At 52.0% G+C, this 27,360-nt stretch overlaps 1 protein-coding gene and 3 non-coding genes across 4 annotated transcripts; 2 read left to right on the forward strand and 2 right to left on the reverse strand.

The window, feature by feature from the left end:
* Positions 1-1,094: 1,094 nt before the first annotated feature.
* HES7 (hes family bHLH transcription factor 7) lies at positions 1,095-10,160 on the reverse strand. Its single transcript, XM_060255977.1, has 4 exons — positions 10,069-10,160; positions 5,168-5,263; positions 3,120-3,207; positions 1,095-1,638 (listed from the first exon to the last, which is right to left on the reverse strand). The coding sequence occupies exons 1-4, from the start codon at positions 10,108-10,110 to the stop codon at positions 1,238-1,240; spliced, it is 627 nt and encodes a 208-aa protein (XP_060111960.1). The 5' UTR covers positions 10,111-10,160; the 3' UTR covers positions 1,095-1,237.
* Positions 10,161-18,395: 8,235 nt separating this feature from the next.
* TRNAG-GCC (transfer RNA glycine (anticodon GCC)) lies at positions 18,396-18,466 on the forward strand. Its single transcript has one exon. It is a non-coding gene; the product is annotated as a tRNA-Gly (tRNA).
* Positions 18,467-20,771: 2,305 nt separating this feature from the next.
* TRNAG-GCC (transfer RNA glycine (anticodon GCC)) lies at positions 20,772-20,842 on the reverse strand. Its single transcript has one exon. It is a non-coding gene; the product is annotated as a tRNA-Gly (tRNA).
* Positions 20,843-26,878: 6,036 nt separating this feature from the next.
* TRNAG-GCC (transfer RNA glycine (anticodon GCC)) lies at positions 26,879-26,949 on the forward strand. Its single transcript has one exon. It is a non-coding gene; the product is annotated as a tRNA-Gly (tRNA).
* Positions 26,950-27,360: the final 411 nt, after the last annotated feature.

A 27,360-nucleotide genomic window follows, 5' to 3' on the forward strand; every position in this document is an offset into this window, starting at 1 on the left:
AGCAGATGCTCTACCACTGAGCCACCGTCCCTCCCCAATAATAAAATAAAAGATGTTATTTGCTACCAGAGCCTGCATTATGCTTCTTTTATCATTCTCATGAAGGGGGGAGGGGCGGGGAAACCTGTCCTTAGAATATTTTTTTCCTGTATGCTACCAAAAAATAGTAACACTATTTTAAACGGGTATATATTTTATTACAAAGATTTTACAGAAACGATCCCTCCGCCGGCACAAGCACTTCTTTTTTTTTTAAGGAAACACCCAAATACAAGCTGTAACTAAATAATAATTATAATCATATATAAGAAATTTTGGACACAAACGAAAGGTGAGATTAAAGTTTTCTTTTTTTTAAGAAAGAGCTGAAAGGGGGGGGAAAAAACAACCACATCGAGGACATGTATTCACGAACATTTGCATGCGTGCAAAAATCAAAATTGGAAGACTCGGTTAAAATTAACTGTGATTCTACGTTAGATATGGGATGTATATACACGCGTGTGTGAAAATCTGATTGCTTGTGTTTTTCAGGCACAGACAGTGCTCTCCACACTGGAATCTCTAATGGCCTTGCCTCAAATTGGATTTCCCCTTGCCCTGCAGTTTTCAAGGGCTCGGGGGGAAAAATCTGCTTGCAAGCACCCCTTCCGTTACTTACCTGGGAGTCCCAGATTCCAATTACACACCGCTCTAGTTTGAGGCTTGCCAGGGTTTGGGGGGGTGGGGAAGAGACACCCCTCCTTATTCCAAGCCACTAGCGCAAGAGTTCCCACCTTTTTTCATCCTGCGAGCACCTTTGGAATTTTGACACTAGGTGATTGGGTGCGGCTGCAAAATGGCTGCCGCAGGCGGGGCCGGCCACAAAATGGCTGCCGTAGCTTACCTTCGGTCACACAGGGAAGATCCTTCTGCTGTGGTGGCAGCAGTTGCCGGAGCAACGTTTGAAAAATCTGAACAGCCAGTCAGACCTCCCAACAGCTAGTCAGAACCACTTAGCGGGCACCAGGAAAGTGAGTGCCCTGGGGACACGGTGTTGGGGATCCCTCCACTAGCTGCTCAGAAACCATCTACTCGTCTCTGAGGTGAAAATGCTCAGTCTCCACAACTTTTTATACATTTCAAGGACACCTCCTGCAATCCCAGCTCCCTGGCCGATTTTTTACAGGTTTTATATACAAAAAAAAAATCCCACCCCCCAGGTTCACCCTCTCGGGGAGCGTTTATGCTCTCGGGTCTAGGGCCAAGGTCTCCAGTACGCCTGTGGTGGGGGCAACCGTTTGGGGGAGGTGGCGCCCTGGTGGGTGTGTCTCTGCTGACTCTCGAGTCGTCCCCCGCTGGAACAAGGCGGGTCCGGGCTGCGCAACGGTTCGTCGGTCTGCTTCACCGGGGAGCAAAAGGCCTCCGGGGTCCTCGGAGGCGTCTCCCCCAAGGAAGAGCTGGGGGAGAGAGGCCCGCAGCTCCAGTCGTGGCTGCGGGTCTCCGGCTTGGAAGCGAGGTACAGGTGCAAGGTGTCGAGCAGGTGGCTCTGGACCGAAGGGTGGGCTTGCTGGATGAAAGCCGCCAAGCCCAGGAGGCACTCCCGGAATCCCATCATGTAGCAAGCCTGCAGGGTCCTGTCTTCCGGAAGGTCAGCGCCTGAAAGAGAGAAGGTTGAGAGAAGGGCAGAGAGCTGGTCAGGCAGACACCGCGGGGGAACCAGACCCGCCTACTTCTAGAGAGCGCCGGCCGCACGCTGGGCCGTTCTTTGCTCGGATAGGTAGCAAAAAGGTACCCGTGGCCATGGGTGACCCACTGTAGATCAGCGGGGCCTGCGCAGCCCTTTGCCAGGTGAAAGCCAGGGGTATCAAACTCATGAGGGCCAGATGTGACACAAATGAGACCTTGGTGGCCGGGCCAATTTAAGATTAGGGGAAGGCAATGGCAAGCCACCCCATAAGAGCCTGCCAAGGAAATGTCCTGATGTGACATCACCTCATGAGTCGGTAACAACCTGGTACTTGCACAAGGGGACTACCTTTACCTTTTAGCAGAGATACAAATTTATAAAGGAAACAGACAAACACAATTAAAGAGGGTTTTTTTTTAAAAAAAACCTTAAAACATGTGTTATTAGCCCCTGCTGTTAAGCTATTAGGCCTGCAGGCCTGCTATTAGCCACAGTATGTGTGTGTATATTTTGGTCACTGTGTGATACAGAGTGTTAGACTGGATGGGCCATTTCGCCTGATCCAACACAGCTTCTCTTATGTTCTTATGCTTAAAACATTAGCACTCATTGGTCTTAAAGGTGCTTTCTTTGTATCTCTCCAATGCAATCCAGGGAACTGGGGCAAAGGGAAACGCTTGCTTGTTCCTTCCTTTCCCCAGGCGACCAGAAGGGGAGGAGCCACAGCCAATAGAAGAAGAAGATGAAGAAGATATTGGATTTATATCCCGCCCTCCACTCCAAAGAGTCTCAGAGCGGCTCACAATCTCCTTTCCCTTCCTCCCCCACAACAAACACCCTGTGAGGTGGGTGGGGGCTGAGAGGGCTCTCACAGCAGCTGCCCTTTCAAGGACAACCTCTGCCAGAGCTGCGGCTGACCCAAGGCCATGCCAGCAGGTGCAAGTGGAGGAGTGGGGAATCAAACCCGGTTCTCCCAGATAAAGAGTCTGCACACGTAACCACTACACCAAGCTGGCTATGGAAGAGCTGCTTGGCTCAGTAGCTCTGCTGTGCAACTGAGAGTCTGGCAAAGCAAGTTCTCCTTTGACCTCTTCCTCCCCAACAGAGGAGCCTCAGCCAATGGAGAAAATGGAGGCTTTGCTCTGTAGCTCCTGTGCGACTGAGCAAGCCATGCGAAGCAAGCTTGTGATGCAGAAGGAAGCAAGAGAGAGGGAGAAGGAAGCAGATGACAGCCAGCCACTCAGGGGCCTGATTCGGCCCCCGGGCTGCATGTTTGACACCCCTGCCATAGGCAATTCACACAAAAGCAATGAAATGGGCTTCAGCTCCTCTCCCTTTCTTTAACTGACCGTGTAGCCGCGAGACGCCCCCGACTCACCGCCCTGACGGCCCAGATCCTGCCACACATCCACGTCCCCTCCCCTGCCCACACCACGCTGGTCAGTTGTACCCTGGGGTTTAGCGGAATTCATCTCTCGCAGGTATCCTACAGCAATCTCCAGGATCTCTGCTTTCTCCACTTTGGGGTTCTTCAGCGTCTGTAAAGAAAGAGGTCCGAGAAGGTGGCTGAAGGGGAAATTTTGGTGGGGAGGGGAAGAAAGTGCATGCAAGCAATCAGCGTGGGGAGCAGGAACAGCCCCCACGCTCAGAGGTGGTAGACCTCTGGCTGCCAGTTGCTGGGGGGGGAGGGGACAACAGAGGGCCTGCTATGGTTGGTTCCCATGGAAGAACCAATGTTCCCCTCTAAGCTGCAGAGTCTTGTGAGCAAGAATTCTACTTTGTGAGCTGCTGGCATTCAAGTTGGGAGCTACTGCATCAATCGTGTGCTCCTGAGCTAAGGCAAAAATGTGTGAGCCGGAGGCTAAAAATCTGTGAGCCAGCTCCCGCTAACTTAGCTTAGAGGGAACACTGGTTGGCCTAAGGAGGTCTGGTGGGAGGGCGAAAAGCAAAAGTGAGGCATGCATTCTGATGGGTCGAAGAAGACACAAGGTGACCGTATTCTGAAAAGCAAAACGGGATATATTTCCCTACTGACTACTGCAAACTAATGACTGCTGTGGCAACCTCTCATTTGAAATACCCCCACTATTTGCTGTTATAATTGCTGCTAAATAGAAGTAGTCTGGACCTTCCAACCTAAAAAGAGCTCAGGTTTTTTTTTAAAGAACCCAAAAGAGGACAGACGTCAAAAGAGGATATGTCTTTTAAAAAGTGGATATCTGGTAGCCCTACCCATTACATGAACAGGCCAGTGTTCCCTCTAAGCCGAGTTAGTGTGAGCTAGCTCATAATTTTTTAGCCTCCAGCTCACACATTTTGTTTCAGCTCAGCAAAAAAATGGCCCCAGAGCACACTAATTTATGTTGTGTCTCCCAACTTTAATGCCAGTAGCTCACAAAGTAGAATTGGTGCTCACAAGGCTTCACAGCTTAGAGGGAACATCGGAACAGGTCCAACCAACTCTCAGCATCTGTTAAAAGGACTCTCATCTTCACCACCAAACAGGAGACCCCCCCCACATCTGAGCTCAGGAATCAGGACTCACAGAGCGAAGGTAAATCATTTTGCCAGCAAAACCAGCCTTCTCTTTTTAAAATATTTCTTTAAAGGCAGCGTTGACTGGACCCCATAGGCTGGGCAGAAAGCCAGTGTGGTGTCAGCATTAGAGCGTTAGACGAGGATCTGGGAGACCCAGGTTCGAATCCCCAGTCATGTCATGGACGTGTGACTTTGGACCGGTCACACAGTGTCAACCTGACCTACCTTACAGGGTTGTTGTGAGATTAAAAAAAGAGGAGAGGAGAACAACATACTGGGGAGAAAGGCAGGGTGCAAATGAAGCAAAGAAATAAAACAGGGGTGGCCAGCGGTAGCTCTCCAGATGTTTTTTTGCCTACAACTCCATCAGCCCCAGCCATTGGCCATGCTGGCTGGGGCTGATGGAAGTTGTAGGCAAAAAAACATCTGGAGAGCTACCGCTGGCCACCCCTGAAATGAAAGAAAACGATAAAGGCGTTCCTTTTTGGCCCTCACTAATTCTCATGGTGCAAGCTAACTTAGGAGCTGGGTGTGAGTTTGCTCCAAAGAAGCTGGCAACCTCTTCACCTCTTGCCAGAACTGACCCACCATCTCGAAGGCTCACAGCTGGGGAGCCTAAGCCCAGAACTGTGATAGTTCTAGAGTATCCACGGAGAAAACGAGATGCGATGCCTAGAGCCACCCATTTCCCTGCCTCTTGAAGAACATCAACGCAGTTTAGCCTGCCTTTAAAGGTCCAGCAGAGCAATAGCTCCACCTGCTGGCCACTGGGAGAAATAAAGGCCCAATGCACTTCAAGCTTCTTTAGGAGGGTTGGCTCAACTCTAAAACCACCTGGGAAACAATCCACGGCGGGGTTCAGATGCGTTATCTGTTCTTCCACCCCTGGTTGTCATACCCCTGGGGCTGGCAGGGGGCAGGGAGGCAGAGGGAAGCTGCGGGGGGCACCCCCTCACTGACCTGGCAGTGGGTTCTCTGAAGGAGGAGGAGACGAAGTTCTTCCAAGCTCCTATTGATGCGGTCCCGCCGCCGTTTCTCCACTAGGGGCTTCAGCATCTGAACAGAGAAACAATGGGGGGGGTTGACCCCTGCATGGGGGGGGCGAACCTGGCACACCAGCAGGCAGAATAATGCACTACTTCCCAGAGCAGGGAGACCACCTTTCCCCCGGGCTCTTCCTTTGCAAATGCAACACAGAAAATACTCCTGATTTTATCTGTCAGAATAGCTTCTGGTTAAAACTCCTGCAATAGATTTAGCACGAGGAATACGGTAGCCAACTCCAGGTTAGGAAATTCCTGGGAATTTGGAAGGAGGGGCTGGGCTTAAGGAGAGGAGAGATCACCGAGTCCACCCTCCACTGCATCCATTTCTTCCAGGGGAACTGATCTCTGTTGTCTGGAGAAGAGCTGAACTTCCAGGAGAGCCCCAGCCCCCACCATTGTTTGGAACCCCCTCCAGAAACTGATTCATTAGGACAACTTGGAGTGAGAATACTTTTTGGTTAAACTCCTGCAATAGATTTAGCATTGGGAATAAGGTTGCCAACTCCAGGTTAGGAAATTCTTGGAGAATGGAGGGTGACAGCCGACGCTTGAGGAGGGGAGAGATCACGGAGCCAACCATCCGAAGCGCCCATTTCTTCCAGGGAAACTGATTTCTGTTGTCTGGAAATGAGCTGAAATTCCAGGAGACCCCCCCCCCCTCGCCTCCACCTGGAGGCTGGCAACCCATTGTTTGAAGCCTCCTCCAGAAATTCGTTCATTTATCAACAATTGGAGTTAAGAAGATATTGGATTTATATCCCGCCCTCCACTCCGAAGAGTCTCAGAGCAGCTCACAATCTCCTTTCCCTTCCTCCTCCACAACAGACACCCTGTGAGGTAGATGAAGATATTGGATTTATATCCCGCCCTCCACTCTGAAGAGTCTCAGAGCGGCTCACAATCTCCTTTCCCTTCCTCCCCCACAACAGACACCCTGTGAGGTAGATGAAGATATTGGATTTATATCCCGCCCTCCACTCCGAAGAGTCTCAGAGCGGCTCACAATCTCCTTTCCCTTCCTCCCCCACAACAGACACTCTGTGAGGTAGATGAAGATATTGGATTTATATCCCGTCCTCCACTCCGAAGAGTCTCAGAGTGGCTCACAATCTCCTTTCCCTTCCTCCCCCCACAACAGACACCCTGTGAGGTAGATGAAGATATTGGATTTATATCCCGCCCTCCACTCTGAAGAGTCTCAGAGCGGCTCACAATCTCCTTTCCCTTCCTCCCCCACAACAGACACCCTGTGAGGTAGATGAAGATATTGGATTTATATCCCGCCCTCCACTCCGAAGAGTCTCAGAGCGGCTCACAATCTCCTTTCCCTTCCTCCCCCACAACAGACACTCTGTGAGGTAGATGAAGATATTGGATTTATATCCCGTCCTCCACTCCGAAGAGTCTCAGAGTGGCTCACAATCTCCTTTCCCTTCCTCCCCCACAACAGACACCCTGTGAGGTAGATGAAGATATTGGATTTATATCCCGCCCCTCCACTCCGAAGAGTCTCAGAGCGGCTCACAATCTCCTTTCCCTTCCACAACAGACACCTTGTGAGGTGGGTGGGGCTGAGAGGGCTCTCACAGCAGCAGCCCTTTCAAGGGCAACCTCTGCCAGAGCTATGGCTGACCCAAGGCCATTCCAGCAGGTGCAAGTGGAGGAGTGGGGAATCAAACCAGTTCTCCCAGATAAGAGTCCGCACACTTAACCACTACACCAAACTGGCTCTTAAACCTAAGAGCCACTCTTGCTGAGCTACAGAACCTTTTTCCCAAAGGGGGGGGCTCAGCCCTTCAAACCTGTGAAGAAGTGATGGAGCTGAATGATTGTAGGCTCCCTTCCTGCAAAAACCCCTGGGGAACCGGGGCGGGGGGGCCTTGCTGTTCTCAGAGGGCCTCGTGGCTTCCCAACAATGATTCCAGACCCAACAGCTTGCAGTAGAAAGAGATGCAATACCTCTACTTGATTCCCCACCGTTGTAACTAAAACAAGCACACCTTGTAGGGTCGCCAACTGCTTGGGAAATCCCTGGATATTTGGAGGTGGATCATAGAGAGGAAACAGGGCTGCCAGCTCTGGGTGGGAAAATACCTGGAGATTTGGGGGGTGGAGCTGAGATGGGAAAGTGGAGGGATCTAATGCCATAAAGTTCGCCCTCCAAACACCCATTTTCTCCAGGGGGGACGAATCTGTTGTCTTGAGATCAGCTGTAACAGCGGCTCCACCTGGAGTTGGCAACCCTAGGAGGGAGGGGGTGGGGGGAACAAGACCTTAGCAGGATATAATACCATAAAGTTTGCCCTCCAAATCTGCCATTTTCTCCAGGGGAACTGATCTTGGTTTAATTCTGGAGGTTGGTAATGAACATAAGAAGCTGCCTTATACTGAATCAGACTCTGGGTCCATCAAAGTCAGTATTGTCTACTCAGACTGGCAGCGGCTCTTCAGAGTCTCAAGCAGGTCTCTTGCTTGCCCGGACCCCTTTTAGTTGGAGATGCTGGGGACTGAACCTGGGACCTTCTGCTTACCAAGCAGATGCTCTACCACTGAGCCACTGTCCCTTCCCTGACCAGCAGTGGCTCTGCAGGGTCTCAAGCTGAGGTTTTTCGCACCTACTTGCCTGGACCCTTTTTAGTTGGAGATGCCGGGGATTGAACCTGGGACCTTCTGCTTCCCAAGCAGATGCTCTACCACTGAGCCACCGTCCCTCCCCTAGCCTAGAGGTAATCCTGAAGGTTGGTAACCCACGGCCCATTTGTGCCTCCCAGTAGCTTCTGGTATCTCAAATGTCAGACCCTCCAAGCAGGGCCACGCCTTCTCCCATCCTAATGTCCCTCTCACACTGTTGCCAGGAGGGGGCGCTGCTGCAACCCGCTGAATCCCAGCGAAACTTGCAACAAGAGAGAGGTGCCTGGGGTTCAGATCTGCGTGACTCACTGCCTTAAACAACCCATATTCTCCCCCCCCCACCTCCTCCATTCCCCATCACGAAAACCTCCCCCACTCCCAGTGCCCCAGTTCATCCTGGAGAACCTTCCCCACCTCGGGGGGCAAACGCCTCGCAAGGCCTCCTGCTAGCTTGAGGAGGGGGTGGCATTTGGATGTGCCATTATATTTTTCCCCTGATTAAAAGAAAACAAAACAAACAGCGTTATTAGAATAGAACGGCTGGAAAGAATGCCAATGACTGAATTTTCCCCTTCCTCCAAACCGCCCGGCTTGCACCCCCCACCCCACCCCATAGTGCCCAAGTTTCCTAAACTTTGGTGCCTCTACCTCAAGAAACAGGCCCCCCTTCCATAGCCCCAGATACCCACAGATCAATTCTTCATTATACCCTAGGGTTGCCAGGTCCGAGTCAAGAAATATCTGGGGACTTTGGGGGTGGAGCCAGGAGACTTTGGGGGTGGAGTCAAGAGCGAGGGTGCAACAAGCAGAATTGAACTCCAAAGGGAGTTCTGGCCATCACCTTTAAAGGGACCACATACTTTTGAAATGCCTTCCCTCCACTGGAAATAACGAAGGATAAGGGCACCTTCTTTGGGGGCTCATAGAATTGGACCCCTCCCCCCGGTCCAACCTTTTTGAAACTTGGAGAGTCTTTTAAGGAGACGTGTCGGATGCTATGCTGAACATTTGGTGCCTCTACCTCAAAAAAACAGCCCTCCCCCAGTCCCAGATACCCACAGATCAATTCTCCATTATACCCTATGGGAATCAGTCTCCATAGGGAATAATGGAGTGCCCAGCAGATATTTCCCTCTCCCCCCCTCCCGCTTTCAGATGACCCTGAAGTGGAGGGGGGCCTCCAAACCGGGGGATCCCCTGCCCCCACCTGGGGATTGGCAACCCCATTATACCCCCATTGGCACTCTGGGTCCGGCAGGGGGCGCGCGTCCTCGGGCAGCTGCCTCTCCGCAGGCGATCGGAAGAGACCAAAGGGGGCGGCGGGGGCGGGTTGCAGAGTGCACCAACTGGATTGCAAAGGGGCCACCGGTTCATGGCGAGCCATGGAGGCCAGAGCCATCCCACCAGGTGCTGGTGAGTCCTCGGATGGGAGTCCAGCCAGGTAAGCCAGGCTGGCTCCGCAGAACCAGGCAATGGCCAATGTCCTCCCCCCTCCCTGCGTGGCCACATCGTGGCTGCACGGCTGCAGACTTGGCCCTGGTTAGCCGAGAGCGCCCAAGCTGCAGCGACGCCCAGCCCCTCCGCGCGCCTCAGAAACCTCCACCAGGGGTCGCCGTCGAGTCAGCGGCGCGCCTCGACGGTCGTTTTCCCCAGATTTTTTTGCAGCTGCAACACCGGCTTGCCTGCCCGCCCTCGGCGCTTCTTGCAAGAACTCCCCGCGCGCCGGCTGCAAATGCCAAGAAATCGAATCTCCGGCCAGCCGTTCGCCTTGCAAGAAAGACGCCTCGCGTCAAATCCGACGGCGGCAGCAGGGCGAGCATTCGGGAACTCGGTTGCAAATGCAAAGGAATCTGATCGTCTGCCAGCGGTTCGCCTCGCGTGAAATTCGAGGGCAGCTGCGCTTTGCGCGGCGCGACGACCTCGTCCTTCTTGAAGTTGGCCTTAAAGGTGCCACTTGACTCCTGTTTTGTTCTAGTGCTTCCCGGTCCCAGGAGGAGGCCCGCGATTGCCCCTCGCCACCGGAGACCCCCCCCCCCTACTCACGCAGCGCCCCACCACCGCCTCCCTCGCCCAGCGCGGGCCCCCCCACCGCCCTCCAACCGCGCCCCGGAGCCCCTGTCCGTCGGTGGGCGCTGGCTGGACCGGCTTTGCCCGGCTGCGGCTCCCCTCCGGGCGTCCATCTACCTTTCTCTCCCCTCCAGGCTCCGCGCTCTCCGTGGTCACCATCGCCTCTGAAGCCCCGGCCTCCTAACTTCGCCGCCTGCCCTTTCCCCCGGGCCAGCCCCCCAGCCCCCGCCCCCTACTTTCATGGCCCTTCCGGCTCGCCCCCCCGCCCCCCCCCCCCAGGTGGCATTTGCTGCCTCCCTGCCAGAGAGGTGTGAAGAGCTGGCCTGGCACGCCCCCCCCCCTCCATGCACTCCACATTCCCAAATTGGGTGTGTATGGATGTGTGGTTGGGGGTGCAATTGGCTAGATTCCGCAAACATCGATCAGGGGATGCAAAGAGAGCGCTGGGACTTTCTGGAACAATTTCCCGCGAAGCTTGCATGTCTGCAGCGAAACTTGCCAAAAGAGGTCGATTTTTTTGCATTTTGCAAGGATTGGCCCGCTCGGCGAAGATCGACATATTTGCAAAGATCCAGAAGAAGAAGAATTGCAGATTTATACCCTGCCCTTTCTCTCTGAATCAGAGACTCAGAGCTGCTTACAAGACACCCTGTGAGGTGGGTGGGACTGAGAGGGCTCTCACAGCAGCTGCCCTTTCAAGGACAGAAACTGTGTGGCTTACACTCTCCTATATCTTCTCCCCCCACAACAGACACCCTGTGAGGTGGGTAAGGCTGAGAGGGCTCTCACAGCAGCTGCCCTTTCAAGGACAGAGACTCAGAGTGGCTCACAATCTCCTATATCTTCTCCCTCCACAACAGACACCCCGTGAGGTGGGTGGGGCTGAGAGGGCTCTCACAGCAGTTGCCCTTTCAAGGACAACCTCTGCCAGAGCTCTGGCTGACCCAAGGCCATTCCAGCAGGTGCAAGTGGAGGAGTGGGGAATCAAACCAGGTTCTCCCAGATAAGAGTCCGCACACTTAACCACTACACCAAACTGGCCAATGGCTGGGGCTGATGGGAGTTGTAGGCAAAGAACATCTGGAGAGCTACCGTTGGCCACCCCTTACACGCATTTATTTCACTTCATTTCTCCCCCACCTTTCTGTCCAAAGACTTATGGCCTCTGTTGTTATCCTCACAACAGCCCTCCCGTGGAGGTTTAGGCGGAGAGCAGGCAAATAATGCCCCCCCCCCACAGCATTTCCGAGATGAACGTTTCGTCTTTGCAGAATGGGGGGACTTTGCTGCCCCGGAGTCAGAAACCTGTGGGGCAGATTTGTGGTCTGGAAAGGATGGGGCAGGGGGAGGGGGGCTCTTTCCATGTTAAATTGTCCACACACACAAAATAAATGCCAAGGGGTGAAGCCTTCCCTGTCTGTGCAGCTCTCCAGGCAGGGAAAAGGTTTTCCTGCCAGATTTCCTAGGCAGGGGTGTCGAACTCATTAGTTGTGAGAGCCAGATCTGACATAATTGAGACCTTGTTGGGCCAGGCCATGTATGTACCTATTTAAGATTAGGTAGCAGAGATATAAACTTTATAAAGGACAAAAACACTATTAAAGATGTTTTAAAAAAACTTAAACACGCTTAAAACAGTTGCACTCGTTGGTCTTAAAGGTGCTTTCTTTGTATCTCTCCCCTGGGATCCAGGGAACTGGTTCAAGGAAGCTCTGGCTCTTTCCTTCCTTCCCCAGGGGACCAGGAGGGGGAGGAACCTCAGCCAGTAGAAGGAAGAGAGGCTTGGCTCAGGAACTCTGCTGTGTGATTGAGAGAGCCTGGCAAAGCAAGCTCTGCCTTCCCCCTTCTTCCCCAAGGGAGGAGCCTCAGCCAATGGAGAAAATAGAGGTTTTGCTCTGTAGTTCCTGTGTGATTGAGCAAGCCCAGCTGGCCAAGCAAGCTGTGATGCAGAAGGAAGCAAGAGAGAAAAAGAAGGTAGCAGATGACAGCCAGTTGCTTGGGGGCTTGATAAGAGCCCTCCAGGGGCCTGATTTGGCCCCCATGCCACATGTTTGACACCCGTGTCCTATAGTGTAGCTGCCGACAGCCCAGGAGTTCAGCCCCCAAACAAATGTTGGCAATTTCCCGAGTTGGGCAGGGAGCTGGACTAGATGACCCCTGAGATCCCTTCCAGCTTTTACGTTTCAAACCCCGGGATATGGTCACCCTGAATTCCAGCCGATTCAGCAGGGCTCCTCTGCTCTTATTGCTGAAAGCTGGCTCTGGCGCAGAGAAACAGATGGTGGGCCTTTGAGATTGTGCAGAGTGCCTTTCCCCCCTTCTTCCCTGAGCAAGCCCCAGAAGAGGTATGGGACTAGGAAGAGGGGCTTCCCAAGTCAATAAACGCATTTCACAGAAGGAGGGTGTGGTAGAGTAGTTAGAGCAAGAGAACAAAGTTTGAGTTCCAGGGGGCACCTTGAAGATCAACGAAGTTTTCTAAGGGGTAGAAACTTCCGTGATCAGGCAGAATTCTCCATTGGTTAGATTTAGGAGTGGTCCAACTGCAGTTCTGGAACCACATGGAGCTCTTTCACATATTTTTTGTGGCTCTTGAAGCCCCCCACTGCCTGTCAGCCAGGTTGGAGAAGGTTGCTTACTTTCTGCCTCTCCCCCGCCCCATGTTCGTTCTTTCTTTCTTTCTTTCTTTCTTTCTTTCTTTCTTTCTTTCTTTCTTTCTTTCTTTCTTTCTTTCTTTCTTTCTTTCTTTCTTTCTTTCTTCCTTCCTTCCTTCCTTCCTTCCTTCCTTCCTTCCTTCCTTCCTTCCTTCCTTCCTTCCTTCCTTCCTTCCTTCCTTCCTTCCTTCCTTCCTTCCTTCCTTCCTTCCAGATCTCAGACATCTGACACTTAAGTCTGGTGGCTCTCAAACATCTGGCATTTCTTCAGGCTCTTTTCTGTTGGTTAGAGAGTTGCACTAGAATCTGGGAGATTCTGGCTGGAATGCCCACACTGCCGTGGAGAACTGACCACACGCATGAACCCCACAAAGTGACCTGCTGAGCCAGAGTTTGGGTCCATCAAGGCCAGTCTTGTCTACTCTGGCTGGCAGTGGCTCCCCAGGGACTCAGGCCCATCTTCCACCTCACCTCCTACCAGGTCCTTTTTACCTGCAGATGCCAGGGAACAAAGCTGAGACCAGCTGGGCCCACCACTGAGCTCGGGGCCCTTCAGCTTGGGGTGGGGGAGACCTTGGGGGCCAGTCCCACCATCCTCTCAGCCCCTGGTCTCCCTCACAGAACTGTTTGTGACCCTCCAACAGAGCCAGGAGGAGGAGATAATATTCTTGGGTGACATGAATGGGACGGTGGCTCAGTGGCAGAGCATCTGCTCGCTAAGCAGAAGTCCCAGGTTCAATCCCCGGCATCTCCAACTAAAAAGGGTCCAGGCAAGTAGGCGTGAAAAACCTCAGCTTGAGACCCTGGAGAGTCACTGCTGGTCAGGGGAGGGACGGTGGCTCAGTGGCAGAGCATAAGCAGAAGGTCCCAGGTTCAATTCTCAGCATCTCCAACTAAAAAAAGGTTCAGGCAAGAAGGCATGAAAAACTTCAGCTTGAGACCCTGGAGAGCCACTGCCAGTTTGAGTAGATAATACTGACTTTGATGGGCCAAAGAGGTCTGATTCAGTAGAAGGCAGCTTCATAAGTTCATATAAATTCATCCTGGCGGAAGCTGGATTCAGGTAGCCGGCTCAAAGTTGACTCAGCCTTCCATCCTTCTTTCTGAGGTCAGTCAAATGAGTACCCAGCTTGCTGGGGGGAAAGCATAGATGACTGGGGAAGGCAATGGCAAACCACAGCGTAAAAAGTCTGCTGTGAAAACGTTGTGAGAGCAACGTCACCCCAGAGTTGGACACGACTGGTGCTCGTTAAGAGCCCCATGGCACAGAGTGTTAAAGCTGCAGTACTGCAGTCCAAACTCTCTGCTCATGACTTGAGTTCGATCCCTGGCGGAAGCTGGTTCAGGTAGCCGGCTCCAGGTTGACTCAGCCTTCCATCCTTCCGAGGTCGGTCAAATGAGTCCCCAGCTTGCTGAAGGGAAAGCGTCAATGACTGGGGAAGCCAATGGCAAACCACCCCGTAAAAAGTCTGCCGTGAAAACGTAGTGAAAGCAGCGTCACCCCAGAGTTGAAAACGGCTGGTGCTTGCGCAAGGGACTACCTTGACCTTTTTAAGCTTCTATGTGGTCCTGTTGCTTCAGCCCAACACACCTGCCCACCTGGATGAATGAAATAAATCCAGGTGGCTACACCTGTTGGTCTGAAGCAGTGGAACGAAGTCCGAGTCCACCTTGAAGATCAACAAAGTTTTATTCAGTCAAGAAACAACAAACAAAGCAAGCTGTTGGTTTTAAAGGTGGCCCAGGATTCCAGCTTTGGCCTATGGATCTATGGATTAAACAAATAACCCTTCATACAACTGAAGTGTCTTAAGGTCTATCCGGGCAAGGCCCAGGGTTCCTTCTGAGCTGAGTGAGTGTGAGCTAGCTCACATTTTTTTAGCCTCCGGCTCACACATCTTTGTCTTAGCTCAGGAAGGAGGACCCCAGAGCACACAAATTTATGCCAGTCGCCAAATCACTCACTCACAACTCGCATGCCAGTCTCTCAAGAAGTAGAATTTCTGCTCACAAGGCTCCACAGTTTAGAGGGAGCATTAGCCAGGACCTTGACAAAAAATGCACCAAATGGGGAGGGGGGGAAGAAGAAGAAGAATTGCAGATTTATACTCCGCCCTTCTCTCTGAATCAGAGACTCAGAGTGGCTCACAATCTCCGTCATCTTCCCCACCCACAACAGACACCCTGTGAGGTGGGTGGGGCTGAGGGCCCTCACAGCAGCTGCGCTTTCAAGGACAGAGACTCAGAGTGGCTCACAATCTCCTATATCTTCCCCACCCACAACAGACACCCTGTGAGGTGGGTGGAGCTGAGAGGGCCCTCACAGCAGCTGCGCTTTCAAGGACAGAGACTCAGAGTGGCTCACAATCTCCTATATCTTCCCCACCCACAACAGACACCCTGTGAGGTGGGTGGGGCTGAGAGGACTCTCACAGCAGCTGCCCTTTCAAGGACAGAGACTCAGAGTGGCTCACAATCTCCTATATCTTCCCCACCCACAACAGACACCCTGTGAGGTGGGTGGAGCTGAGAGGGCCCTCACAGCAGCTGCGCTTTCAAGGACAGAGACTCAGAGTGGCTCACAATCTCCTATATCTTCCCCACCCACAACAGACACCCTGTGAGGTGGGTGGGGCTGAGGGCCCTCACAGCAGCTGCGCTTTCAAGGACAGAGACTCAGAGTGGCTCACAATCTCCTATATCTTCCCCACCCACAACAGACACCCTGTGAGGTGGGTGGAGCTGAGAGGGCCCTCACAGCAGCTGCGCTTTCAAGGACAGAGATTCAGAGCGGCTCACAATCTCCTATATCTTCCCCACCCACAACAGACACCCTGTGAGGTGGGTGGGGCTGAGAGGATTCTCACAGCAGCTGCCCTTTCAAGGACAACCTCTGCCAGAGCTGTGGCTGACCCAAGGCCATTCCAGCAGCTACAAGTGGAGGAGGGGGGAATCAAACCTGGTTTTCCCAGATAAGAGTCTGCACACTTAACCACTACACCAAACTGTCCCCCGGAGCTTGGTGTGGAGGAGCCACAAGGATGGGATGGACCCAAAGACTAGAGAGTAATACTCCCTCTAAGCTATGAAGTGTTGTGAGCAAAAATTCTGCTTTGTGAGCTACTGGCATGGAAGCTGTGAGCTCCTACATCAATTCGTTTGCTCTGGGGCCATTTTTCCTGGGCTAACACAAAAATGTGTGAGCTGAAGGCTTAAAAACTGTGAGCTAACTCACACTAACTCAGCTAACAGGGAACACAGGTAGGGAGCCCTTTCTTTCTCCTCCCCTACAGTTGTGTGGAGAAAATGTCCGGTTCCCCCCACCCTTACAACAGTCAGGTGAGGTAGGCCTTTCACCATGCCTCTTCCCAGTATGAGCTCAGGGGTCTGAATCAATCGCCATCTTCAAGTACTTGAAGAGCTGTCCTTTAGAGGATGGTGTGGAATTGTTTTCTGGGACCCCGGAAGGTAGGACCACAACCATGGGGTTGAAATTAAATTGAAAGAGCTTCCGGCTCAACATTAGGAAGAACTTCCTGACCGTTCGAGCGGTTCCTCAGTGGAACAGGCTTCCTTGGGAGGTGGTGGGCTCTCCTTCCTTGGAGGTTTTCCAACAGATGGCTATCTGACAGCAGTGAAGATCATGTGAATTTAGGGGGAGGTGTTTGTGAGTTCCCTGCATTGTGCAGGGGGTTGGACTAGATGACCCTGGAGGTTCCTTCCAGCTCTAGGATTCTATTATTAACTTCCTGACCATGAGACCGGTTCCTCAGTGGAACAGGCTTCCTCCTTGGGAGGTGGTGGGCTCTCCTTCCTTGGAAGTTTTTAAACAGATGGCCGACAGCCATGAAGATCCTGTGAACTTAGGGGGAGGTATTTGTGAGTTACTTTCCTGCATTTTGCAGGGGGTTGGACTAGATGACCCTGGAGGTACCTTCCAACTCTAGGATTCTATGATTAACTTCCTGACCGTGAGAGCAGTTCCTCAGTGGAACAGGCTTCCTCCTTGGAAGGTGATGGGTGGGCTCTCCTTCCTTGGAGGTTTTTCAACAGAGGCTCGATGGCCCTCTGACAGCAATGAAGCTCCTATGAATTTAGGGGTAGCTCTTTGTGGGTTCTTTTCCTGCATTGGGCAGGGGGTTGGACTAGATGACCCTGGAGGTCCCTTCCAACTCTAGGATTCTATGTTTTAACTGGGCTCTCCTTCCTTGGAGGTTTTCAAACAGAGGCTCGATGGCCCTCTGACAGCCGTGAAGCTCCTGTGAATTTGGGGGGTCTTTGTGGGTTCCTTTCCTGCATTGTGCAGGGGGTTGGGCTAGATGACCCTGGAGGTCCCTTCCAACTCTAGGATTCTGTGTTTTAACTGGGCTCTCCTTCCTTGGAGGTTTTCAAACAGAGGCTCGATGGCCCTCTGACAGCAGTGAAGCTCCTGTGAACATAGGGGGAGGTCTTTGTGGGTTCCTTTCCTGCATTGTGCAGGGGGTTGGGCTAGATGACCCTGGAGGTCCCTTCCAACTCTAGGATTCTGTGTTTTAACTGGGCTCTCCTTCCTTGGAGGTTTTCAAACAGAGGCTCGATGGCCCTCTGACAGCAGTGAAGCTCCTGTGAACATAGGGGGAGGTCTTTGTGGGCTCCTTTCCTGCATTGTGCAGGGGGTTGGGCTAGATGACCCCGGAGGTCCTGTTCAATTCTCAGCCGCGGCCAGAGCGGTTGCCCCCGGGGGAAGCAAGGCCGGGACTGCCCAGAGCCCTCCAGCAGGGCGGGGGATGGATGGAGGCCGATGGGAGCTGCAAGGCGTCCAGCCAGGCCGGCTCCGAGACGGCTCGTAAAGGCCTCTTGCAGCCAGCAGGGGGCCGGGCGCGTGCGGGGGAAAGGCTTCTCGCGCAGCCAGCCGGGAAAGGCGGCCGGATGTTGCAGGGGCGGGAAGTGCCCCGCCTCCCTTTCAGAAAATGAGCCCCCCCCCGCCCTCGGCATAAAAGGGCCAGCTTTATTGCAGCCATCCCAGCCGCAGGGATTCGCACCTCGCGGCGAAAAGGGGGCCATTTGGATGCCAGCCCCCCCAGCCCAGATGAGCGTGGGAAATCCCATCTGGAAGAAGAGCCCCACGCCGGAAATTGGGGGCTCTTCTGCAGAGACAACAAAAGGAGGGGGGGGTCGCCCCTTGCAGGGAAGGCCCGGCTGCAGGGCGATCTCCCCCCCCCTCCCCTTTAAATATATTTAAAATAAGCTTAAAAAAAAAAAAAAAGCCGAGGGCCTTGGGATTTCGATGCATTCCAATCAGAATTTCATGGCAATCAACGCAGGCCTCCACCCACGTTTACAGGGCAGGAATCGGGACTGGGGAAGGCCGCGTTGCGAGCGACTCGTTTGAAACTGTTTTGAAGCGATCTCATCGGTGTTGATGAGTTGTGAACGCTTTTCATGGTTCTTTTACCCGTTTTATTGTTTTGCTGGGACTGTTGTGAGCCGCCCTGAGCCCGCTGCCGCGGGGAAGGCGGGATATAAATCTGAGATACATACATACATGCATAAAAAAAAAATGACTCAAAGACGGAGAATCGAAGGGGGAGGGTCTTTCTTGTGAATGAATAGATCCAGGCGGGCGGCCGTGTCGGTCGGAAGGAGTTGAACAAAGCAGGCGTCAAGTGGCCCCTTTAAGACCAACCAAGTTTTATTCAGAACGTGCGTTTTCGTGATTTATTTATTTTTGTGAATGAGCCCAAGCTAAAGGCGCAACAGGGAACTGGGAGACAGGTTTCAATTGGCGACAGGCAGCCAGATGTTCTCAGCAGCGCATTGGTGGTTCAGTGGTAGAATTCTCGCCTGCCACGCGGGAGGCCCGGGTTCGATTCCCGGCCAATGCAGTCATAATTTTTCTCTCTCTCTCTCTCTCCCTCCCCAAATGTCTAAGCAGCAAAAACTATTCTTTTAAATCTCTTCACCACGCCAGAATCGGGGGCTGCATCACGATTCTTCCAGCTAGTTTCAGTCGCAAGCTGATTCTTCCAGTTTCCTTTCTTCATCAAACGTAGACACAGGGGACAGAACCAAACTTCCACCTCGTGGTCTGTATTGCTGTTAGATCCAAGCGGGCGGCCGTGTTGGTTTGAAGCAGCTGAACAAAGCAGGAGTCAAGTTTCACCTTTAAGACCAACCCATTTTTATTGAGAATGTGAGCTTTCGTGTGCTCTTAAGCACACTTCCTCAGACGAGGAATCCAGCACAGTGAGCAAAGCCACACAGAGCTGAGCAGAGCCACCCATAACTGGTCTGGTCAAACTCCTAGGTTTATAGAATCCTGGAGGGATCAATTTTCACGAGTGGGAGGATTTTCAAACCGTTGCCCACTTCTTCAATTCTTTGTGACTACCTAGACTGGATATTTTAAACTTGAAGCAAAAATTTCAGTGTCTGGGGAGACAGTTCTTACACATATAAATGCACAACTGGATTCTACGGAGATGTGCGTCTCATTGACACTCCCCCCCCCCCCACCATCTGTCACGATACATTTGCTGCTACTTAATTAAAAGTTGTCATTAAAATGTGTCAAGATGGATCCATTGATATCGGCCCGTGGGATGTATTATTTATTGTACCCTTGGGATATTCTTCATCTTAATGCAAGAATTAACCCTTCTCCCAGTTTTAGTCATGTTGGAAATGATTGCAAATCTAATTGACTAGAATGAGTCGTGTTTAAAAAGGATATCCTCTTGGTGTCCAGCACAGTGAGCTAAACCATACACAGCTGAGCAAAGCCACCCATAGCTGGTAGGCAGTGGCCCAGAATGCAACGTGGTACAGATTTAAGAACCAATGACAGGGAAGTGAAATGACCTGGTCGGCAGTGGTTTTAGAAGGTAAAATGGTACCATGGCAGAATAGTGAAATTAACAAATTGAGCAAACCTTGGATGCTACTCGGATCAAAAGGTTTGCTCCGTTTGTTAATTTTACTATTCTGTCGTTGTACCATTTTACCTTCTAAACCACGGCCTCCCAGATCATTTGACTTCACTGTCATTGGTTCTTAAATCTGTACCATGTTGCATTCTGGGCCACTGCCTACCAGCTCTGTGTGGCTTTGCTCCCTGCGCTGGAGTCCTCGTCTGAGGAAGTGTGCTTAAGAGCACACGAAAGCTCACGTGCTCAATAAAAATGGGTTGGTCTTAAAGGTGCCCTTGACCTTTATATTGCTATTACTGAGCCTCAAATTGACATGAAACAGCCTAGGTCGCTCTCTAGTTCTTTCAGCTATCTAATCTGATAAAGAGCGCTGGAGTCTGCACGTGCGCCAAAGCTTATACTAGGGTTGCCAATCCCCAGGTGGGGGCAGGGGATCCCCCGGTTTGGAGACCCTCCCCCCCCCCCCGCTTCGGGGTCGTCAGAAAGCAAGGGGAGGGGAGGGAAATGTCTGCTGGGAACTCTATTATTCCCTAGGGAGATTTATTCCCATAGAAAATCATGGAGAATTGATCTGCGGGCATCTGGGGCTCTGGGGAGGCTGTTTTTGGGGGGTAGAGGCACCAAATTTACAGTATAGCATCTAGTGCCTCTCCCCAAAATACCCCCCAAGTTTCAAAAAGATTGGACCAGGGGGTCCAATTCTATGAGCCCCCCAAAAAGGTGCCCCTATCCTTCATTATTTCCTATGGAAGGAAGGAATTGAAAAGGTGTGCCGTCCCTTGAAATGTGATGGCCAGAACTCCCTTTGGAGTTCTATGATGCTCGTCACAGCCTTGATCTTGGCTCCACCCCTAATGTCTCCTGGCTCCACCCCCAAAGCCCCCAGATATTTCTTGAATTGGACTTGGCAACCCTAGCTTATACCCAGAGTGCAACTATGCTGGTCTTAAAAGTGCCACTGGATTCAAACTTGCTTCTGTGGCTTCAGGGTCGGAAGCAGCAGAATAAACTAGCGGGTAGCCTCGACGGTCGATAACAACACCCTAAAACAAAAGGCCGGGCAGAATACTGTGATGCCTCCTATTACGACCAACCCAAACGACACAGCCCAATAGATTCCAGATGGGTTGCCGGCATTCTCCCTGGCGTATTGTTTTGGAGTCTCGGAGCGCACGAAGGGGTTAGGGCCTTGAAGCAGTGGTAAAGGAAAACAACGCATTAAGTAATTCAACATTTGGCAAAAAAAAAAAAAATGCTTAGTTGCATTGGCCGGGAATCGAACCCGGGCCTCCCGCGTGGCAGGCGAGAATTCTACCACTGAACCACCAATGCTTCTTCGAGCACAGCTGGACGGCCGGCCGTAGATGAAACAAGGAAGCCCAAGCGAGGCCTGGTGTTTTAAATCCAGGCGACTCCTCGCCTTGGTCTGAAGCAGGCAGCAGAACCCAGTTTGAACCCAGAGTGGCACCTTGAAGACCAATCGATAACGTTCAATTCTGGGGATAAACTTTTGCCTGCGTGCATACTAGGGAGCCTCGCCCCAGAATTAAAGTTTGCTGGTCTTCGAGGCGTCCCCGGATTCCAACTTTTGGGTATCTTAACGAGTCCCCTCCCCCTCTCCTCCCGGGCACGATCTGGAGATTTTTCAGAGGTGGCAATGTTTCTAAAAACCCATCCCAACCGGCGTTCCCTCCAAGCTGAGTTAGTGTGAGCTAGCTCACAGTGTTTTTTAGCCTCTGGCTCGCACGTTTTTGTCTTAGCTCGCAAAAAAATGGCCCCTGAGAAAACTAATTCATGCTAGTGGCTGACAATTTTAATGGCAGTAGCTCACAAAGTAGCATTTCTGCTCACAAGACTCCACAGTTTGCAGCAGGGGTGGCCAGACTTGCTGAAGGTAAGAGCCACGTAGAACATAACGGCAGATGTTTGAGAGCTGCATGGAAGAAAGGAAAATAAATGAAGGGGGGAGGGAGTGGTAGAAGAAAGCAACTTTAACTTTGAATGAATTCTTCAAGCCATCAGCTGGCTTGGCTTGCAGAAGTGATTTCAAGAGAGAAATGCCTTCTCCGAGCCGGCCGATGGGGTGGTGGCGGGGGGCCACACCGTGGGAGCTTCGAGAGCCACACAATATGTGCGAAAGAGCCACATGTGGTTCCCGAGCCTCAGTTTGACCAGGCCACTCCTGGTTTAGAGGGAACATTGAGATTCTCAACCCCCTTGCACGTTGCGCATGGCAGAAAAGACATTGCGAAGAAGAGGCGTCTCTCAAAATGTGTGGCAGAGCTAGACTCATGGGTGGGGTAGTGCCTTAAATGTTTTCGGTTTCTCTGAGTGGCCACCAAAAAGAGGGGTGGGCTGCACCTACACTTAGCAATCGAACATTGATTTCGTTTAGGTGATTTCTTTTTTGTGGATGAGGGGGACCAGATTAATCATGAACTGTAATCCAGTGGCCCAAGGCAAAAAGGTGTTCTGCGGTCAACAACATGCCCAGTTGCCAAGGTCTTTTGCTCCTCCAGATATATTTTAGTTACTGCGTTGTTTTTAGTTATGACGTTTGGAGGCTTCTTTACTCTCAGCAAGGAGATGCTCTGTCTTCTGTGGGGGCACAGTGGGAGGGCTTCTAGCCCCACTGGTAGACCTCCTGATGGCACTTGCGGGTTTTTTGGTCCTCTGTGTGACACAGAGTGTTGGACTGCATGGACCTTTGGCTTGATTCAACATGGCTTCTCTTATGTCCTTATGTGACACAGAGTGTTGGACTGGATGAGCCTTTGGCCTGATCCCCAACATGGCTTCTCTTATGTTCTTATGTGACACAGAGTGTTGGACTGGATGGGCCTTTGGCCTGATCCAACATGGCTTCTCATGTTCTTATGTGACACAGAGTGTTGGACTGGGTGGGCCATTGGCCTGAACCAACATGGCTTCTCTTATGTTTTTATGTGACACAGAGTGTTGGACTGGATGGGCCATTGGCCTGAACCAACATGGCTTCTCTTATGTTCTTATGGGACACAGAGTGTTGGACTGGAGGGGCCATTAGCCTGATCCAACATGGCTTCTCTTATGTCCTTATGGGACACAGAGTGTTGGACTGGAGGGGCCGTTGGCCTGATCCAACATGGCTTCTCTTATGTCCTTATGGGACACAGAGTGTTGGACTGGATGGGCCATTGGCCTGATCCAACATGGCTTCTCTTATGTCCTTATGGGACGCAGAGTGTTGGACTGGATAAGCCTTTGGCCTGATCCCCAACATGGCTTCTCTTATGTTCTTATGTGACACAGAGTATTGGACTGGATGGGCCATTGGCCTGATCCAACATGGCTTCTCATGTTCTTATGTGACACAGAGTATTGGACTGGATGGGCCATTGGCCTGAACCAACATGGCTTCTCTTATGTTCTTATGGGACACAGTGTGTTGGACTGGATGGGCCATTGGCCTGAACCAACATGGCTTCTCTTATGTTCTTATGGGACACAGAGTGTTGGACAGGATGGGCCATTGGCCTGATCCAACATGGCTTCTCTTATGTCCTTATGGGACACAGAATGTTGGACTGGATGGGCCGTTGGCCTGATCCAACATGGCTTCTCTTATGTCCTTATGGGACACAGAGTGTTGGACTGGATGGGCCATTGGCCTGATCCAACATGGCTTCTCTTATGTCCTTATGGGACGCAGAGTGTTGGACTGGATGAGCCTTTGGCCTGATCCACAACATGGCTTCTCTTATGTTCTTATGTGACACAGAGTGTTGGACTGGAATGGGCCTTTGGCCTGATCCAACATGGCTTCTCATGTTCTTATGGGACACAGAGTGTTGGACTGGAGGGGCCATTGGCCTGATCCAACATGGCTTCTCTTATGTCCTTATGGGACACAGAGTGTTGGACTGGATGGGCCGTTGGCCTGATCCAACATGGCTTCTCTTATGTCCTTATGGGACACAGAGTGTTGGACTGGATGGGCCATTGGCCTGATCCAACATGGCTTCTCTTATGTCCTTATGGGACGCAGAGTTTTGGACTGGATGAGCCTTTGGCCTGATCCCCAACATGGCTTCTCTTATGTTCTTATGTGACACAGAGTGTTGGACTGGATGGGCCTTTGGCCTGATCCAACATGGCTTCTCATGTTTTTATGTGACACAGAGTGTTGGACTGGATGGGCCATTGGCCTGAACCAACATGGCTTCTCTTATGTTCTTATGGGACACAGAGTGTTGGACTGGATGGGCCATTGGCCTGATCCAACATGGCTTCTCTTATGTCCTTATGGGACACAGAGTGTTGGACTGGATGGGCCGTTGGCCTGATCCTACATGGCTTCTCTTATGTCCTTATGGGACACAGAGTGTTGGACTGGATGGGCCATTGGCCTGATCCAACATGGCTTCTCTTATGTTCTTATGGGACGCAGAGTGTTGGACTGGATGGCCCGTTGGCCTGATCCAACATGGCTTCTCTTATGTCCTTATGGGACACAGAGTGTTGGACTGGATGGGCCACTGGCCTGAACCAACATGGCTTCTCTTATGTCCTTATGTCTGGGGCAGTGATGAAGTGTGCTTAAGAGCGCACGAAAGTTTACATTCTAAATAAAAATGGGTTGGTCTTAAAGCTGCCCCTTGACTCCTGCTTTGTTCAATAGAGTCATAGAGTTGGAGAGCAAGTTTGGTGTAGTGGTTAAGTGTGTGGACTCTTATCTGGGAGAACCGGGTTTGATTCCCCACTCCTCTGCTTGCACCTTCTAGCATGGCCTTGGGGCAGCCATAGCTCTGGCAGAGGTTGTCCGAGAAAGGGCAGCTGCTGTGAGAGCCCTCTCCAGCCCCACCCACCTCACAGGGTGTCTGTTGTGGGGGAGGAAGGGAAAGGAGATTGTGAGCCACTCTGAGACTCTCCGGAGTTGAGGGCGGGATATAAACCCAATATCTTCATCTACCTCACAGGGTGTCTGTTGTGGGGGAGGGAGATAGTGAGCCGCTCTGAGACTCTCCGGAGTGGAGGGCGGGATATAAATCCAATATCTTCATCTACATCACAGGGTGTCTGTTGTGGGGGAGGAAGGGAAAGGAGATTGTGAGCCGCTCTGAGACTCTTTGGAGTGGAGGGCGGGATATAAATCCAATATCTTGGTTTCTCTGATTCTAGAGCAGAATGTCAGTTTAGGGACAGGGCTAAACCAGGAGGAAAAGACTAGTGTGAAATTGGCCCAGATCTCCCCAGCCCGTTGGCACCCCTGCCCGGCCCAGCCCAGATCGCAGGGGTCCCCTTCCTTCCCACGCCGCCCCAGTTTCCTGCCTCCTCCTCCTCCAGCCAGACGGCCCCCCTCGGCCCCCCAGCTCCCCCCTGGGAAAGGCAGCCACACGCCCAGGTCCCCCCCTCCCTCCAGCCTCGCCTGCCCTTTCATCCGCCGCCCGGCAACAGGCCGACTTCACACCTCGGCAGGGGGTGGAGGGGAGAGGTGTGGAGAGCAGCTGGGCCCGGCCAGCCCACGCGCCTTCACGCCCCCCGGCGCCTGCCCAGAGGCCCAGCTGCCTGCCTTGGGAAACCGCAAAGAAAGCCCCTAGCATCCACCTAGACAAAACCCCGGATTTTCCAATTATCCAGGGGTGGCCAGCGGTAGCTCCCCAGATGTTTTTTGCCTATAATACCCATCAGCCCCAGCCATTGGCCATGCTGACTAGGGCTTATGGGAGCTGTAGGCAAAAAAACATCTGGAGAGATACCGTTGGCCGCCACTGGTATACAATCAAATATCCTCATAGAATCATACAATACCAAAAGTGCAAATATAAGACACACCCATGCACGAAGTCCATATACTTATAGCAATAGGGGTGGCCAATGGTAGCTCTCCAGATGTTTTTTGCCTACAACTCCCATCAGCCCCAGTCCAACACTCTGGGTCACATAAGAACATAAGAGAAGCCATGTTGGTTCAAGCCAACGGCCCATACAGTCCAACACTCTGTGTCACACAGTGGCCAAAAAAAACCAGGTGCCATCAGAAGGTCCATCAGTGGGGCAGGACACTAGAAGCCCTCTCACTGTGCCCCCCAAGCACCAAGAATACAGAGCATCACTGCCCCAGACATAAGAACATAAGAGAAGCCATGTTGGATCAGGCCAATGGCCCATCCAGTCCAACACTCTGTGTCACACAGTAGCCAAAAAACCCCAGGTGCCATCAGGAGGTCCATTACTGGGACTAGAAGTCCTCCGACTGTCCCCTTCCCCCCAAGCACCAAGACTACAGAGCATCACTGCCCCAGACATAAGAACAGAAGAGAAGCCATGTTGGTTCAGGCCAATGGCCCATTCAGTCCAACACTTTGAGTCACATAAAAACAGAAGAGAAGCCATGTTGGTTCAGGCCAGTGACCCATCCAGTCCAACATTCTGTGCCATATAAGAACATAAGAGAAGCCATGTTGGTTCAGGCCAATGGCCCATTCAGTCCAACACTCTGAGTCACACAGTGGCCAAAAAACCCCAGGTGCCATCGAGAGGTCCATCAGTGGGATCAGAACACTAGAAGCCCTCCCACGGCTGTCCCCCCCGCCCCCCCCAATTACCAAGAATATAGAGCATCACTTGCCCCAGAAAGAGTTTCATCTGTATCCTGCGGCTAATAGCCACTGATGGACCTCTGCTCCGTATTTTTATCTAACCCCCTCTTGAAGCTTATGCTTGTAGCCGCCGCCACCTCCTGCGGCAGTGAATTCCACATGTTAATCACCCTTTGAGTGAAGAAGTACCTACTTTTATCTGTTCTAACCTGACTGCTCAGCAATTTCATGGAGCGCCCACGAGTTCTTGTATTGGGAGGAAGGGAGAAAAGCTGGTGGGCGGTGGTTAAGCAAACAAAATAGTACCAAGTTCGAATCTATGGCAAAATAGCGCAATAAAACGTTGCAGCCTTTAAGATGCTCGTGGACTAACTTTGTTGTGTTGCAAAAGAAAGGATACGGCGAACTGCTGGGAGAGAGCGCCTCTGAGCCTGTGCAGAGCGCTTTTCCAGGAGGCGCTCCAGCCCCCACCGCTAAGATGAGGCGGGGGGCTTACTTTGGGACTCCGGAGAGTCCCCCCACCCTTTCATTTGGGAGGTTCAGAACACCTCGCATTGCAAGAAGGCATCCTCCTTTCCTAGAAATGCCTCCAGTCCAGCACCTGCAGCCCGGCCTTCCTCGCAGGGCTGTTGTGAGACTAAAATGCAGGAGAGGAGAACCGTAGAAGCTGATTTGAGTTCCCCCGGGAGGAGGGGAGAGGGAGGCATAAGCAAATACATTGAATCCTCGCAACAGCTGTGGAAGAGGCACAACATATAAAAGCATTGGGAGGAGTAGAGAAACAGCTGCATTGGTGGTTCAGTGGTAGAATTCTCGCCTGCCACGCGGGAGGCCCGGGTTCGATTCCCGGCCAATGCAACCGGAGTTTTTTTTTTTTTTTCCCCCTTAAACGAGTAATATCATAGCAGAGTAACAAAGTAGGAGCCCAGGTGCACCTTTAAGACCAACGCAGTTTTTATTCGGAATGTCAGTTTTCATATGCATGGCTCCGTCTTCAGGCGAGGGGGTGGGGCGCAGTGGGCAGACACGCGTGTGGTTGGGGGGTTGTGTAAACTGATGCAAAGGTAGGGTCCAAATAAACTGGAAGGCCGCTTGGTCTGCAGAGCAATGAAAGGTAATCAAAGTCGCCGGTTGGTTGCTGTTGCTGCAAGTTTAGGTAAAGCCAAAGGACACGCCTTTCCTAATGAGGTTCTTGCCCACCTAATTTGCTTGTTAACAGCATTCTAGACATTATAAACCTCATTCCGGTTCGCCAGTAGAGAGAAAAAA

This window comes from Heteronotia binoei, chromosome 15 (assembly GCF_032191835.1).
Source record: "Heteronotia binoei isolate CCM8104 ecotype False Entrance Well chromosome 15, APGP_CSIRO_Hbin_v1, whole genome shotgun sequence".
NCBI classification, from domain to species: Eukaryota; Metazoa; Chordata; class Lepidosauria; order Squamata; family Gekkonidae; genus Heteronotia; species Heteronotia binoei.